This window comes from Peromyscus californicus, unplaced genomic scaffold, assembly GCF_007827085.1.
Source record: "Peromyscus californicus insignis strain IS unplaced genomic scaffold, ASM782708v3 Scaffold_18__1_contigs__length_77618521, whole genome shotgun sequence".
In the NCBI taxonomy this organism is placed as follows: domain Eukaryota; kingdom Metazoa; phylum Chordata; class Mammalia; order Rodentia; family Cricetidae; genus Peromyscus; species Peromyscus californicus.
The window spans coordinates 6,835,936-6,850,445 of NW_026294480.1; the positions used below are offsets into that span (position 1 = coordinate 6,835,936).

Sequence of the window (14,510 nt, forward strand, 5' to 3'; positions counted from 1 at the left end):
CACCCAGCCACCCAGCCAGCCATGGAGTAAGAGTGAAAATAAGATATACAGAAGTAAGAAGGCTTTGTCCTTTTTTGGTTATTATCTCATTCTGGCTTAGGCCTGAGTACATGTTGTTCTCCCTGTCCTGCTGACGAGGGTGTTGGAGATTGATTGTCCTTTATTCACGGCTCTTTTAGAAACTGTTTATTCAGTCTTCAGAAACTAAAATTGAGGCCTGATCTCTAAGAGAAGACCTAGCAGCCTGTTATATGGTGTTGGCTTGGTCCTCTCAGAAATCATGCATCTATATCCCTCCTCCCAATTTCTCTCTCTCTGCCCAGAAGTCTGGCCTATCCTCTCCCGCCTAGCTATTCAGCTCTTTATTACACCAATCACAGCAACACATCTTCACATGGTGTACAAATATCTCACGACAAAGTATTGATTTATTGACTTATTTAGTGGTTAACTTAAAGCACTGCCTGTACTACTTATTTGCCAAGCATGACTTCACTTGCTAACCTGGAAGAGAATGACCTGGAAAAATAGCTGAAACAATGGATCATTGCCCTTAATAGCCTGCTGACTGCCACGTTGGCCTCTATAAAATCTCAGTGGCTTGCCCACCCCACTGTGTGGTTCTAGAGTATAAAAAGACAGTAAAAGTGGACCAGCATTGAAGCCTTTCAGGAGCTGTCCTGGCTTCAGTCCACCAGTGACATCTCCTCTCTTCCACTCCCATTGGTGTCAGAATGCTTAATCTAGAAAGATTCCCACAACATTCTCATCCTTATGACACAAGGTTGGCTCCACAGTGGAAACCATTGTGCATAACACAGCCATAAAGACAAAATTCATTTGAAAGGCTTAGCAGTGACTTCTCATGTGAGTTTCTTGTAACTATCTCAAAGTATAAGAAGTCAAAATGAATGTTTTATTCCGTTGTAAGTTTCGAATAAGCAGACCTGTGCGTGAAATCACAGTGAAGTGACCAAAGATAACTAATAAACGTAATAAACTTTACTGTAAGATCTCCACTCACATTCAAACATCTCCCTTCGCGAGCCAAGGATTTTGAGAGCAGCCGGACTCCCTGCGTGCCTCCCTCTAGCGGCGGAGACTGCACGTTTCACTCCTTTCCCACCGTCACACGCCTCCAGCGACCCCGGGACTCTCTGTTACACAGACTTATGGGAAATGTAGTCTCACCCACTGTGACGTCACAAGCCAGGCTGGCGGCGCGGCGCCTTCAGAGTTCGTTCTGCGCGTGTCCCGCCCTCACGCGGCTTCCCTTTCCAATTTAGGGTCACGTTTCCTACTGCCCTGCTGGGGTTGGATCTCTGAGTGAAGGTTGGTTCAGGGGGCAGGGCAGCCCACCCGGCCTGAGGGGTTGATTGTGCAGGGTGAGCCGGTAGGTCCGTCTTGGAAGGAGTGGGCACGGGGCACCCGGGAGGCAGGGAGAGAAGCGGCTCACTTTGGAGGGGCTGTTCGGACCGAGGCTGGGCCACTGAGCCTGGACTGAGGTCCGTGCTTGGGAGAGGGCGATAAGGACGGTGCTGGGAGCCAACACCAGCCTGCTGCTGCTGCTTCAGGCCACCCAGGATCGCGCTCCCTCCCCGGCAGGGCCGGTTAGCCGACTGCCGGCCCCTGAGGCTGTGCCCCGGGGGGACTCACTTTTCAGCTCAGCCTGGGGAAGCGTGCTGCCACCGGCTGACTCACTCTCACAGGGCTGCCGTCCGGTTTCTCAGCGTGTCTAGAGAAGAAAAGTGGAGTTTCTGGTCCCTGCTGCACTTTAGAGCCGCGTCGTGCTCGTGTTTATAGAGTTGGTAAACCACCTAGTATTCACGTTTATGAAGTTAATAAACTCTTATCTCAGATTCGAGAAAACGAGGGAGGCAAGAGGAGGGGGCAGGAACAACGTGGCCGAGTTGCACTGGAGGAGAGCAGTCAGATGTCTCTGGCTTCTCTCTCAAAATCTCCAAGGCACCTCGACAAGAGTCGAGAGTTCTCATGACTTCCGCTCTCTCCATTGTGTTGTTCTAGGCCTGTGTCTAGGACCAGCTTCCATTGAAGGAGGGCGCGACAGAGACTCCATGTTCTGATTAGGGGAGGAGTATGAATGTGCAGCAATTCTGAGGGAATCACGGTTTGCTCCCTGTCCAGAAAGGATTTGCGTTTCTTTCTTTTTTTTTTTTTTTTTAAGATTTATTTATTATGTATACAGCATGTTTGCCTGCAGGCCAGAAGAGGGCGCCAGATCTCATTACAGATGGTTGTGAGCCACCATGTGGTTGCTGGGAATTGAACTCAAGACCTCTGGAAGAGCAGTCAGTGCTCTTAACCGCTGAGCCATCTCTCCAGCCCGGATTTGCGTTTCTTTCACCTAGAAAGTAAACTTTGCCAGACTCGTGTCCTCAAATATTTGCTTTTAAAGCCCACCTAATTGAGTCCACGGTGGCTGGCCTTCTGCCCTCCACCCACAGGCAGCCCCCAGTGAGGACAGCGGCCTGAGCATAGCGGACACTTCCCATTGTGAGCAGTGGCCTGTGCTGGGCGGCATTAGGGACGGTCCCTGCGGTTAGTTCTTCCATTGGGAATCTGCACTAGTTCTCTTGGAGGAGGACTGCTTCCATCTTCGCCCCGCTCTGGGCTCTTGTGGTTCTCTGAGCTGAGCAGTTTTCCTGCCAGCTGGCAGCCATCTTCTAGGTAAAGAACAGTGGAGGATGTGTTTTCCATTTCTCACTGTGGAGAACCTTAGGCAACGTCTAATTTATTATTATTATTATTATTATTATTATTATTTTTTTTTTTTTTTTAAAGAAAATACTGGGTGGTTGTTTGAAACTTCGTCTCTGCCCTGTGATCCTCAGGCAAGTTTATTAGGGTACACAATGTATCACCACACTGTGTTTTCTATTAAAAAACTCTACTTGTGACTTGGGGAGCTTTTAGGCTTCTCCATTGCTGTTTTCTTCTTCTTCTTCTTCTTCTTCTTCTTCTTCTTCTTCTTCTTCTTCTTCTTCTTCTTCTTCTTCTTCTTCTTCTTCTTCTTCTGTTTTCTTCTCTCCTTCTCTTCCTCCTCCTCCTCCTCCTCCTCCTCCTCCTCCTCCTCCTTCTTCTCTCTCTCTCTCTGTCAATGAGTATTTGCCTATGTGTATGTCTGTGAACCACTTGCGTGCCTGGTGCCCACTGAAGCCAGATGAGGGTGTGGGGTCCCCTGGAACTGGAATTGCAGATGGCTGTGAGCCAACAGGTGGGTGCTGGGAATCGAGCTCAGGTCCTCTAGAAGAGCAAGCAGTGTTCTTAACCTCTGAGCTGTCTCCTCAGACTCTGCTATGCTCTTTCGATGGAAGGTATTTTTTAGGATAGTTGTTTAGAAAGTATAGGTCTCCCAGGTCTCTTCACTGCAGCTCTCCCCAACTGGATCTAGGGTGGACCCTTTGTTCTGTGGACTCCTCTCCTCTGGGTGTACTAGTGAGCGACTGCCTGAGAACCTTCAGTTCCAAGGCTCTGCTTGTGTATTCTTACTGTTCTTTTTTATCCATCAGTGGTGATGTATGGGCCTGTTTCCCCAGCTGCTGTTTCTGCTGAGAAAACCTCGTGAGGATTATTGAGACGCTCCTGTGTCAGGAGCCACTGTTACCTTAGCCCCATGTGCATTTCTTTAGGGTTGTCTAGATCAGCATTTGATGAAACCTTTAATTTGTATGGATCACTTTTTTTCAAATTATGTGAGAACATAGTTCCTAAAATAATGTCTTCCATATTTCTCTGTCTTGTTTTTGTGAGGGAAGACTTTACATATCATAGGCTAGCCTTAAACTCCCTATACAGATGAGACTTGACTTGAACACTTGGAACTGTGTCTATCCCTTCCATGAACTAAAATGATGGACATGGCCCACCATCCTGAATTCCTCTTTTCTCCTTTATTCTGTGTTGTGTCACGTGAATCGGTTGCATCCCCTCCCGTGCGTGTTACTGTGTTGATTGGCTGATTCATTGGCTGTGTGTCTGTGTGCACATGTGGAACCACTTACCATGCTGTTCCTGTGCAGGCTAGAGGAAAGTTTAGATTTCTTTCCTTCCACAATGTGGGACCAAGGTCCCCAGACTGGGCAACAAGAGACTGTCCTGGGATAGAATTACCAGAACTTGTGAAATATTATAGGATCATGTCTTCTAGGCTATAGCTTGAATTCTAATTAGTCTTAATAATAAAAACCCAGAGTCAGATATAGGGATAAATGCTGAAAGATCAGAGAGACAAAGGAGCAAGCCACTGCCACTTATTACCTCACCAGTTCCTCAACCTGAAAGGGGTGTTTCTGTGTTGTGCCCCCCCCCAATCTTATATTCCTCTCTCTGCCCAGTCATGTCACTTCCTGTTTCCACTTCCCTAGTGTTGGGATTAAAGGCATGAGCCTCTCAAATACTGGGATCAAAGACATGAGATTCCAAGTGCTGGGATCAAAGGCATGAGCCTCTACCGCCTGGCTCTGTTTCTCTTTTAGAGTGGATCAATCTTATGTAGCCCAGGGTGGTCTTGAACTCCTGATTTGCCTGCTTCCTCCACCCAAGTGCTGAGATTAAAGGTATGTGCCACCACTGCCTGGCCTCTATGGTTAACTAATGGCTAGCTCCGCCCTCTGATCTCCAGGCAAGCTTTATTTGTTAGAGCACAACAAAATATCACCCCAGTAGTCACTTTTCATTGGCCTTGATCTACCACTCAATGTGTAATGCTCTTTCACTTGGAGGTTGAGGGACATAAGTCAGAATTCAGTGCCTTGGTCAGGCCTGAAACAAGCTAGAAATTGGAAGCCTGTCCCACTCAATATCCTGAGGAACAAGTCCAAATGTTGGAGACTGTCCTCTGAGTCATGCCTTGCTGCTCTACGTGTGAGCAGGGAGCGGGCAAGCACAGCATTGTGACTTTTTCTCCTGTCTACCACTCTGCTGGGAATTGAACCCAGGCCTCACACGTCTAAGAACTTGTCCCCTGAAGCTGTGTTCCCAGGCCTTGCTATTCTTTTTAATGTTCCTGCTCTCCATCTGTCATCGTCCTGAGTGCTACAACTCAGCAACAGTTGGTGGGTTCCTCCCGAAAGTCTGTTCTGGCATAGCTTGTCTTGGTCAGCACTCTACCGTACATTTCCATCGGGAGTATTTGGATCTTCCTGTATTTCTGAGGGATTGGCAGTGTTTTCTTCGTATTCCATTGGGTGGCTTGATCAACTTGAAATTCATGAGTTAGGAAAAGAACACTGAAAAGAAATCCATTCAGCTCCCACTTAATATGCAGAATGCATTGGGGTGTACTGGGAATAAGGATTAAGACTGAAAACAACTAAGTGTATTTTGGTTTCATTCATGTATCTGAGCTATTCATGGAATTCATATTTTAAAGAAAATTTACTGCAGTGGACAAACGGCTGAAAATTGTAAACTATAGCTCAGAAAACATAAAAAGGGAAATGTTAATATAGAAATGAACAGCTGCCACACTGTTATTTTTTATTTTCTTTCATGCTCCTCCGTGGTGTCCATAGAAAGAGCCAAAGTGCCCTCTTCCCACAAATGCACGGTCTGCACAGTTGCACAGTTTTCCTGTTGTCAGCCAGGAACACGTCCTGGTGCTTCTTCCCACACATAGCCCCCGTTTCCACTCTTGCCACAGCAGGTGAAAATGTTACTCTACCATGTGTCTATGTGTGATAGTTCTTCATAATAGTTTTCTTATTTGTTACAAAAGCAGATCTCAGCACTATTTTGATGCAGGTATGTTAATTTTTTATATTCATTTTTATTTTCTAACTAGAAGGTCATCTAAAATGGGATGGAATGCAACTTGTAAAAATCACTTGAATTTAGCTGAGGGTGGTGGCACACGCCTTTAATCCCAGCACTGGGAAGGCAGATCTTTGTGAGTTCGAGGCCAGCCTGGTCTACAGAGCGAGATCCCAGGACAGGCACCAAAACTACATGGAGAAACTCTGTGTCGAAAAACAAAAACAAAACAAACATACATCAGACAATCACTTGAATTTTGACAACGTCCTAAATGAGAAGTGAACAAGAAGTGCTGTACATGTGCATAGGAGGTGTTCAGGTGCATAGGAGGGTGGGTTTCTGCTTGCTTTCATGTTCCACTCACTTTGGTTACTCTTTTTTTTCTTTTATTTCCTTTTCTATTTATTTGTTTGTTTGTTTGTTTATTTATTTATTTATTTATTTATTTATTTTTCGAGACAGGGTTTCTCCTTGTAGCCTTGGCTGTCCTGGAACTCCTTAGACCAGGCTGCCCTCGAACTCAGAACCTGCCTGCCTCTGCCTCCCAAATGTTGGGATTAAAGGCGTGTGCCTTTAATCTGTCCAACTACTGCCCCAGCTTTGGCTGCTTTTTTTTTAATCATTTACTTTAAGTCAGTGTGTGTTTTTAAAACTAAGATTAATTTCTTTTCAACAATAGAAAGATAGGTTTTGTTTCTTAGTCCATTTAGCCTGTTTTGTGGTTGGAAGGTCTATTGATACTTAAAGTCATTATTGCAGAGTGTGCATGGTTGCGGCCCTTTTGTTGTTGGGCTGTTTGTTATTTGTTGTTTGCATTCATACTTTGTGTGTGAGTAATTAGACCTTCCTTTGTTTCCTTTCTACAGTCTCGTGGCTGTGTTTGTCCGCTCTCCAGTCTAAAGTATTGCTGCTAGGGCTCTCTTTTGGGCTGGTGTGATTGACATGAATTCTGTTAACCTGTTTGTATCCTGCAAAGTTTTCTTTTCTCCTTTTAGTTGCTGAGTATAGTAGTCTAGGTTGGGATCTCTGGTCTCGTGGAACTTGGAGTGAAATATCCCAGGATCTTACAGATTTCAAAAAATTTCTGAAACTTAATGAACTTAAAGTAGTCCTTTGATGAAAATTTATATCTTTAAGAGTATTTGTTAAAAATCATAAAGAACACAAATAAATGTATCATGAAGTCATTTATTTTGCAAGAATTGTGCAAAAGAGCAACAAACCAAACACAAGTCCAGTAGACAACAATGATAAAAATCAGAGCATAAAGTGGTGAAGTAGAAACCAAGAAAACTATCAAAACAACCAATGAAACTCAGAGCTTGTTCTTTGGGGAGAAGGCAGACAGACTGTTGGCTCCACTAACTGAAAGGAAGAACTAGTGAAGAGGACCAGGGATAAACAGGGCAACACTACAGCGGACACCAAAGAAACCCAGTGTTCTAAGGGAGCACTTAGAACCTTCCCTCCATTCCATTGGAAAATATAAAAGAAACGCTCACGTCTAGATTCCTCCAAACCATGTATGCTGAACTAAGAGGAGGTCAGCAGCCTGAACAGACCCTACAAATGCGGGGACTGAAGCAATAATTCAAAGCGTTCTCTCTCTCACACACAAAAACCAACAACCCTCTCCCCACCAAAAAGTAAGAAAGAAAGAAAAGCAATCCCAGATGGACTCACACAAGAATTCTAACACGCTTTTAAAAGAATATCTACAGCCAGTACTTCTTAAAACATTAAAAAGGAAAAGAAGAAAGAAAGGGGAGTACTTTCAAACTCCTACAAATTCAGTATTACTACTGAACTCCGTGCATACTAGGAAATTCAGACAGCGCCTGTACCAGTTCTGCATTTTCATTTCATTTCACATTGATTCTGTGTGTTACCTGCCGAGAAGTAACTTCTCACACGCTATGACTTTCTCCTGTGAGAAATGTGTATAAAGTGTGATGCATATTACAAGTGTGTGTATGGTTTCCATCCCCTACTAGCTGTATTCATTTGACACTTAGCATTCTTAATTATATGATAGCCATATGCACTTATAGGACCTTTTGCCATGCTCTTTAGATGGGTAGTTTGTGAGATCATATGACTATATCAAAAATAAGTTAGTAATATCATTTACCCATGTCAGAAGCATTTCTAGCTCTGCTTTTCCCTTAGGTAAACTTTAGAATGGTGTTCCCAAGCACATAATGCCTATTGGCATTTGTATTACTATTAATGGTTTTAATTAGTTTAACTAATGGTTTTAATTAGTTTAATGTGTGATATTTATTCATTGATCTTTATTTCAGAACATGCTGTCATTCAAGGATGTGGCCATTAATTTCTCTGCAGAGGAGTATGAATGCCTGGACTCTGCTCAGTGGAATCTGTACAGGGATGTGATGCTCGAGATTTACAGCAACCTTGTGTTCCTGGGTGAGGGTCATGTCCATAGTGAATTCCTAATTCACTATTAGCATGTAACCTCCTTTTATAGACCATCTCATGGGAGCTTGCACTTTCTAACATGGTCCATATAGGCCTGCTTTTTTGTTTGTTTGTTTTGAGACAGGGTTTCTCTGGCTATCCTGTAACACACTCAGTAGACCAGGCAAGCTAGCCTTGAACTCAGAGATCTGCCTCTTGCCTCCCAAGTGCTGGGGTTAAAGGCTTGAGCCACCATGCCCAGCTCATAGGACCGCTTTTCAGGCAGAATTGTTGCTGTAACTAAGACAAATTTCATTTAATTTCTTCTTGTGCTTTTCATCTATTTATTTGAGTGTGTGCATTCTTCACTGTAGTTATAATGTCAGAAATTAAATGGAGTGAGGCACGGAACACACATGGAAAAGAAAATGTTTTATTCTTTTCTGATGTTATAGTTTTCCTTGTAAATGACAGAAATGAAGATCTGTGATTATAAATCCCTCCTAAGGAAGTATTCTAAAATGCCTATCAGGAACAATTTGAAAAGCTAATTTTCTAGTCATTTATTTATTTATTTATTTATTTATTTATAATTTTTTGAGATTTATTTATTTTTTATGTATATTGTGCTCTATCTGTATGCACACCTCCATGTCAGAAGAGGGAATCAGATTCCATTATAGATGGTTGTGAGACACCATGTGGTTGCTGGGAATTGAACTCAGGACCTCTGGAAGAGCTGCCAATGCTCTTAACCACTGAACTATCTGTCCAGCTGCCTCTACAGTCATTCATTGTATCCTTTTTTTCTTCCTTAGAAGCACAATAATGGAATACAAATGTTAATTCTCTTCTTTGTCCCTGTGTGAACAGGCCTTTCTTTCTCCAAGCCATTACTGGTCAGATTTCTGGAGAAAAACCAAGAGCTTCGGAATGTGAAGAGTCACGCAGCAGCTGTGCGCCCAGGTGTGTAGGAATGAGGGGTCAGAGGGCGGGGTTGGAGGTCAGATCCAACGGAGGGTCAGAGGGCAGAGTAGGGGGTCAGATCCAACAGAAAGCCAGGCTTTACCATGTACGTTGAGCTGCATTTTCTGTTTGCTGGTAGAAACAAGTTCGTAGCTACCCCTCTTTATGACTTCCGTTGTCAGAGAAGGGCCTCTCGCAGCTGATTATAGTGCTTCAAGTCTCTCAGCGTTGAGCTCTGCTTATATTTTTAGTGATTGCCAAAGTACTGCATTTTGGTGAGAGTCTACATTGCAGTAGACTTTTCACTATTTCCTACACCTCTGAAAATTTGCCCACATTTCTAAAGATATACCTGTGAAGCTTTTGTATTCAGTAACTCATACATACACTTAAAACATTATTTTTTTTGAGATCATATCATTTCCTTCCTTTCCTTCTTTCTAAACCCTCCCATATACTCCCCCTTGCTCTCTTTCAAATTCATGACCTCCTTTTTAATTATTTGTTGTTAAATGAGTGTCTGTATGTATACTTACATTCCTAAATAAACTGCTCAGTCTGTATAATGTTACTTGCATGTATGGTTTCAGGACTGAACATTTGGTATTGGATAACCAATTGGTATGCTCTTCCCCGAGGAAGACTATTTTTCCTTCTCTCCACATTTCTTGGTTGCCTGTAGTTCTTTGTGCACGGTTAAGGCCTTGTGGGCTTGCCCTGTCCACTCTGGTATGTGTATTTGCTGTCGTTGTCTAGCTCTTTTTTAGGGAGTCAAGTTGGTGAGACGTTAAGTGTAGTTTCTCACATCACTAGGAGACACTGTCCCACCGTACACTTCCTGATCCTCTGACTCTTGACGATTGTTTCAGACCCTCTTCCACAGTGGTCCCTGAGCCGTAGGTGCAGGAGTTGTTTTGGAGATGTGTGATGAACTAGGCTCCACAGCTGTACATTTTGATCATTTGAGGTTTCCTGTAATGGTTTCTTGTGTATTGCAAAGAGAAGTGCCCTTGATGAGGGATAAGGACTGCACTTCCCTGTGGGTGTGAGGACAAACATTTAGAATGCAGTGTTAGAGATTATGCTAGTTTAGAAGAGTGGTCGCTGTAGGTTCTTCAAGATCCATGATTTCATTAACTCTGGATAGTTGGCTACATTTCCAATACCAGGCATGATTTCTCTTATTGAGTAAGTCTTAAATTAGAGAGCTGTTGGTTACCACAGAGGTATGCTTGTCAATACTGAACCCTTAGGATTGTTGTGCCATGCTGGTCATTGTTGGAGTTCATAGGCATCAGGACTGGATAGGACTTTTGGTTGCTCCCCTTCTTTGGATGCTTGCATGGTGCCATCTGTTACCACGAAAATTAGTCCTCAAGGAGGAAGCATCCAGGTCTTTTCCGGCTCTTGGGACTCTGGACCCTGTGTCTTAAGTGCGTGCTGTTTTCAGCAGTAGGAACTCACCTTCCACCTCTGATGAGCAACCAAAGGCATTAATAAGAGTCTGCAATGTTGTGGGAGTCTCTTGGACAACCTTGACTAATTACTCAAAAGAAGCTTTCTCATGCCTGGTGTTGAGGTTTTTTTTACATGGTCTTTGCTCTTGGAGGGAGCATTGTCAGCTCAGATGGGAAAACTTCATTGAAATTTTATATGCATATTTATACCCAGATTTCCATGTACTACAATACATATAGTTTTAGGTAGATACTTAAGAGTATGAGCCCTTATAATATTATATTTTTGGTTGTGAGCCTAGCCTTTAACGGCTGAGCCATCTCTCCAGCCCCCTTATAACTTTTTAAGAAAACCTTACTGTTATTTTTCCTCTTCCCTCCTTCTGTATTATCTCCCTCTCTGATTACAATTCCCCCTTTTGTCCTGTCACGTTTCTTTTTTTTTTTTTCTTTGATTTATTGATTTACTTATTTAGAGACAGGGTTTCTCTGTGTAGTCCTGGCTGTCCTGGACCTCACTTTGTAGGCCAGGTTCACCTTAGACTTCTTTAAAATGTGTTAATTGACAGGTGTGTTGTTAGCAAAATTATGTCATTTATAGCAAAACTTGACATTTTTTCCTAATATTATCTTTCTGATATTTATACTCTTGTCATTAAAATATAATATAAAGCCTACTAAGTAAATTGATGAGAGATATTATTTAATGGTGTGATGAGCCGTCTATGGAAAGTCGCCTGTTCTGCAGCCTGTGTTTTCTATGTTCCACAACTAAAACTTCACGCTTAGGATAAAACATTATCTTTTTCCCTGTCTGCCCAGTTTGGCACAATCGTCATTAACTTCCTGTTTTTCTAGATTGGCTACTTCAGAATTTTCCTGTGTATACACTCATACAGTTTCTCTGTTTGTTTAATGGACTTCTTTCTGTTAGCATAACGCCTGAAAAGTTTCCATTACTATCTGTGTTACAACTTTTGGAGCTATTTAAATTTGAATTATGTTCCATTATTCTTAGATCCTATTTTATTGTTTTCTTCCTATTTCAATTGAAGTTTAAATGATTTCCACATACAGTGGAAATTTTAGGTGTTGAACATGTTATAGTTTATTTATCCATGGAAATGAGTTATAGTCTCCATGTTAAAGATAAACATTATAAATATGACAAATGTTCCTAAGCTTTTCTTCATTTCCTTTTACTCACCAGGAAAGAAACCTTATAAATGTAAAGAATGCGGCAAAGCCTTTGCTAAGAACTCAATTCTTACTTATCATCTGAGAATTCATACCGGAGAGAAACCCTACAAGTGTGATAAATGTGGCAAAGCCTTTTCAGTGCCTTACACACTTCATAATCACCAGAAAGTTCACACTGGAGAGAAACCCTACAAGTGTGATGTATGTGGCAAGGCCTTTACTGTGCCTTCCACACTTATTAACCACCATAAAATGCATACCGGAGAGAAACCCTACAAGTGTGACGTATGTGGCAAGGCCTTTTCTTTGCCTTCCACACTTACTAACCACCAGAAAATTCACACTGGAGAGAAACCCTATGAGTGTGAAGTATGTGGCAAAAAGTTTTCCAGTCCTGCAGACTTTAAAAAACACCAAAGAGTTCATACTGGAGAGAAACCTTACAAGTGTGAAGAATGTGAAAAACCCTTTAGTAGTCTTTCAGACCTTAGTAGACACAAAGTTGTTCATACTGGAGAGAAACGTTACACCTGTGAAAAATGTGGCAAAGCCTATAATAGGAGTCACCACCTTAATCGACACAAGCAGGCTCACACTGGACAGAAATCCTATAAGTGCAAAGAATGTGGCAAAATGTTTTACTATGCTTCAGGCCTTAAAAGACATCAAAGAATTCATTCTGAGGAGAGGCCCTATGAGTGTGAGGAATGTGGCAAAACCTTTCCCTGTCCTTCAGATGTTACTCAACATGCGAGAACCCATAAGAGAATGAAGCAATACACCTGTGAAAAATGTGGTGAGTGCTTTACTATTCAAACAACCTTTTCCAATCTCCGTAAAATTCGTCTTGAGGGAAAACCATCTGAATGTGAAAGATGTCGAAAGAGCTTTTAAAGGCTCTTAGTAAAACACACGAAGTGTTCAAACAACTAGCCTGCAAATGTGAAAGATGTGGCAACTGTTTTGTGTGTCCTTTAGTTGTTGCTCAACCTCACACAATTCACACCTGAGAGAAACCCTGCATGTGTGCAGAAAAGGACCAGAGGTTAGCTATTCCTGTGTCTTGTGTACAAGCATTGGCAAGTCTGTTCTGATGAGGGAGCCCACAAAAGCAATCAATTTGGCAAGTTCTTTACCTGTTCTTTGCACCTTAAGTATCGCCCCTTCATACTGCGGAGGCACTCTCCATGTACAACAAGCATTGTGCCAAAGCCTTGACTAATACTTCGTCTTCATCACCACCAAAGAACTGACATAGGTGAGAAACTCTGCAGATGTCCTTGTTAGCTTTAAGTGTCAACTTCACATAGCCTATCATTATCTGAGGGACTTTGAACTAGGTATTTGACTCAATTGGATTAGCCAATAGGCATGTCTTTGGGGACATTTTCTTGATTTTTAAGTGATGTACATTAGTCTATCCAAGGATAAGGAGTGCCACCCCAGGGCAAATGTTCAAAGCTATATAAAAATTCTTGGTGAGCACAAGCATGATGGAGCAAGGAAGAAGCTGTTCCATAAACAGTTTTCCATAAACGTATTTCATTGCTACTTTTTAACTGTAATTTTGCTAGTTATGCTTTGTAATGTAAGTGTCTGATATGCAGATGGTCTCAGGTGACCCCTGTGAAAGGGTGGTCTGACCCTACAGGTTGAGAACAGCTACTCTGGTTTCTGCTTTAGTTGCTGCTCTGACTTCCCTCGATGATGAACTATAACCTTTAAGCTGAAACAGAGCTCTCTTCCCCTAAGTTGTTTGTGGTCGTGGCATTTGCCATGGGAAGAGAAATCAAAGTAAGAAAGCAATGAATGTGGGAAGCTTTCATTCTTCTGTCTACTTCAGCTGTCACCAGACTGTACGGGAGATAATGTCACACAGCCTTTACGTTTGTTCAACCTTCACTGGCCACTGGAGCATTCACACTGGAGAAAAGCCCTATTTATGGAAAGAATATGACAAGGACTAGAAAGGAACTTGGTGAAAGTTATTGGATAGCTGTTGAACAGATTCCAATCTCCTGCAATGTTTTCAATTTGTGCGTAAGAGAAACCCTGCAAATCTAAGTGTTAAGAGACATTGTTTATTCTTCGTATATCAGAGAGTTTGTTTTGTTGAGAAACCATATATATATGACATACCTCCTCCAACAAGGCCACATCTCCTAATCCTTTCTAAACAGTCCACCAACTGAGAACCAAGCGTTTAAATATATGTATGAGCCTATGGGTCCATTTGTACTCAAACCACAACGGTAATGGACAATAGCCTTCAACCAGGAGCCAGATTAAACTCTCCTTAAAGCTGCTCATGGACTTTATCACAGCAATTGGAAAAGTTACTAATAAAAATAATAAAAGTGTCCATTCAACATTTGATATGTATGTATCATAGTGTTTTCTTCCTACTCCCCTTTAGTTCCCCTTTGCCCCCTTATTACCCTATTCTCTTTCTAAACTGTTTTCTGCTTACACACACACATACACACACACACACAGAGCCATGTACACAGTCACACACACACACACACATGCACACAGAGGCACACACACACACAGCCATGCACAGTCCCAGATGTAGTATCAATACAGCTTTATGTATAATGAATATTCATTATGTATAATGAATAGCACAGACATGTTTCAGTGTTTCCATGTCTGTGCTATTAGTTACTATGATAATTTTTGTATTTC

At 42.3% G+C, this 14,510-nt stretch overlaps 1 protein-coding gene across 3 annotated transcripts; it reads left to right on the plus strand.

The window, feature by feature from the left end:
* The first annotated feature begins 1,222 nt into the window (after nt 1-1,222).
* LOC128113365 (zinc finger protein 728-like) lies at nt 1,223-14,195 on the plus strand. 3 transcript variants are annotated; one of them, XM_052742991.1, is made up of 4 exons: nt 1,223-1,332; nt 8,079-8,205; nt 9,070-9,162; nt 11,830-14,195. In XM_052742991.1, the coding sequence occupies exons 2-4, from the start codon at nt 8,082-8,084 to the stop codon at nt 12,711-12,713; spliced, it is 1,101 nt and encodes a 366-aa protein (XP_052598951.1). In that variant the 5' UTR covers nt 1,223-1,332; nt 8,079-8,081; the 3' UTR covers nt 12,714-14,195. The 3 variants fall into 3 exon arrangements, with proteins under 3 accessions (XP_052598951.1, XP_052598952.1, XP_052598953.1); XM_052742992.1 differs by having other exon boundaries at nt 1,273-1,393; XM_052742993.1 differs by lacking the exon at nt 1,223-1,332 and adding an exon at nt 2,816-5,665.
* The last annotated feature ends 315 nt before the right edge of the window (nt 14,196-14,510 follow it).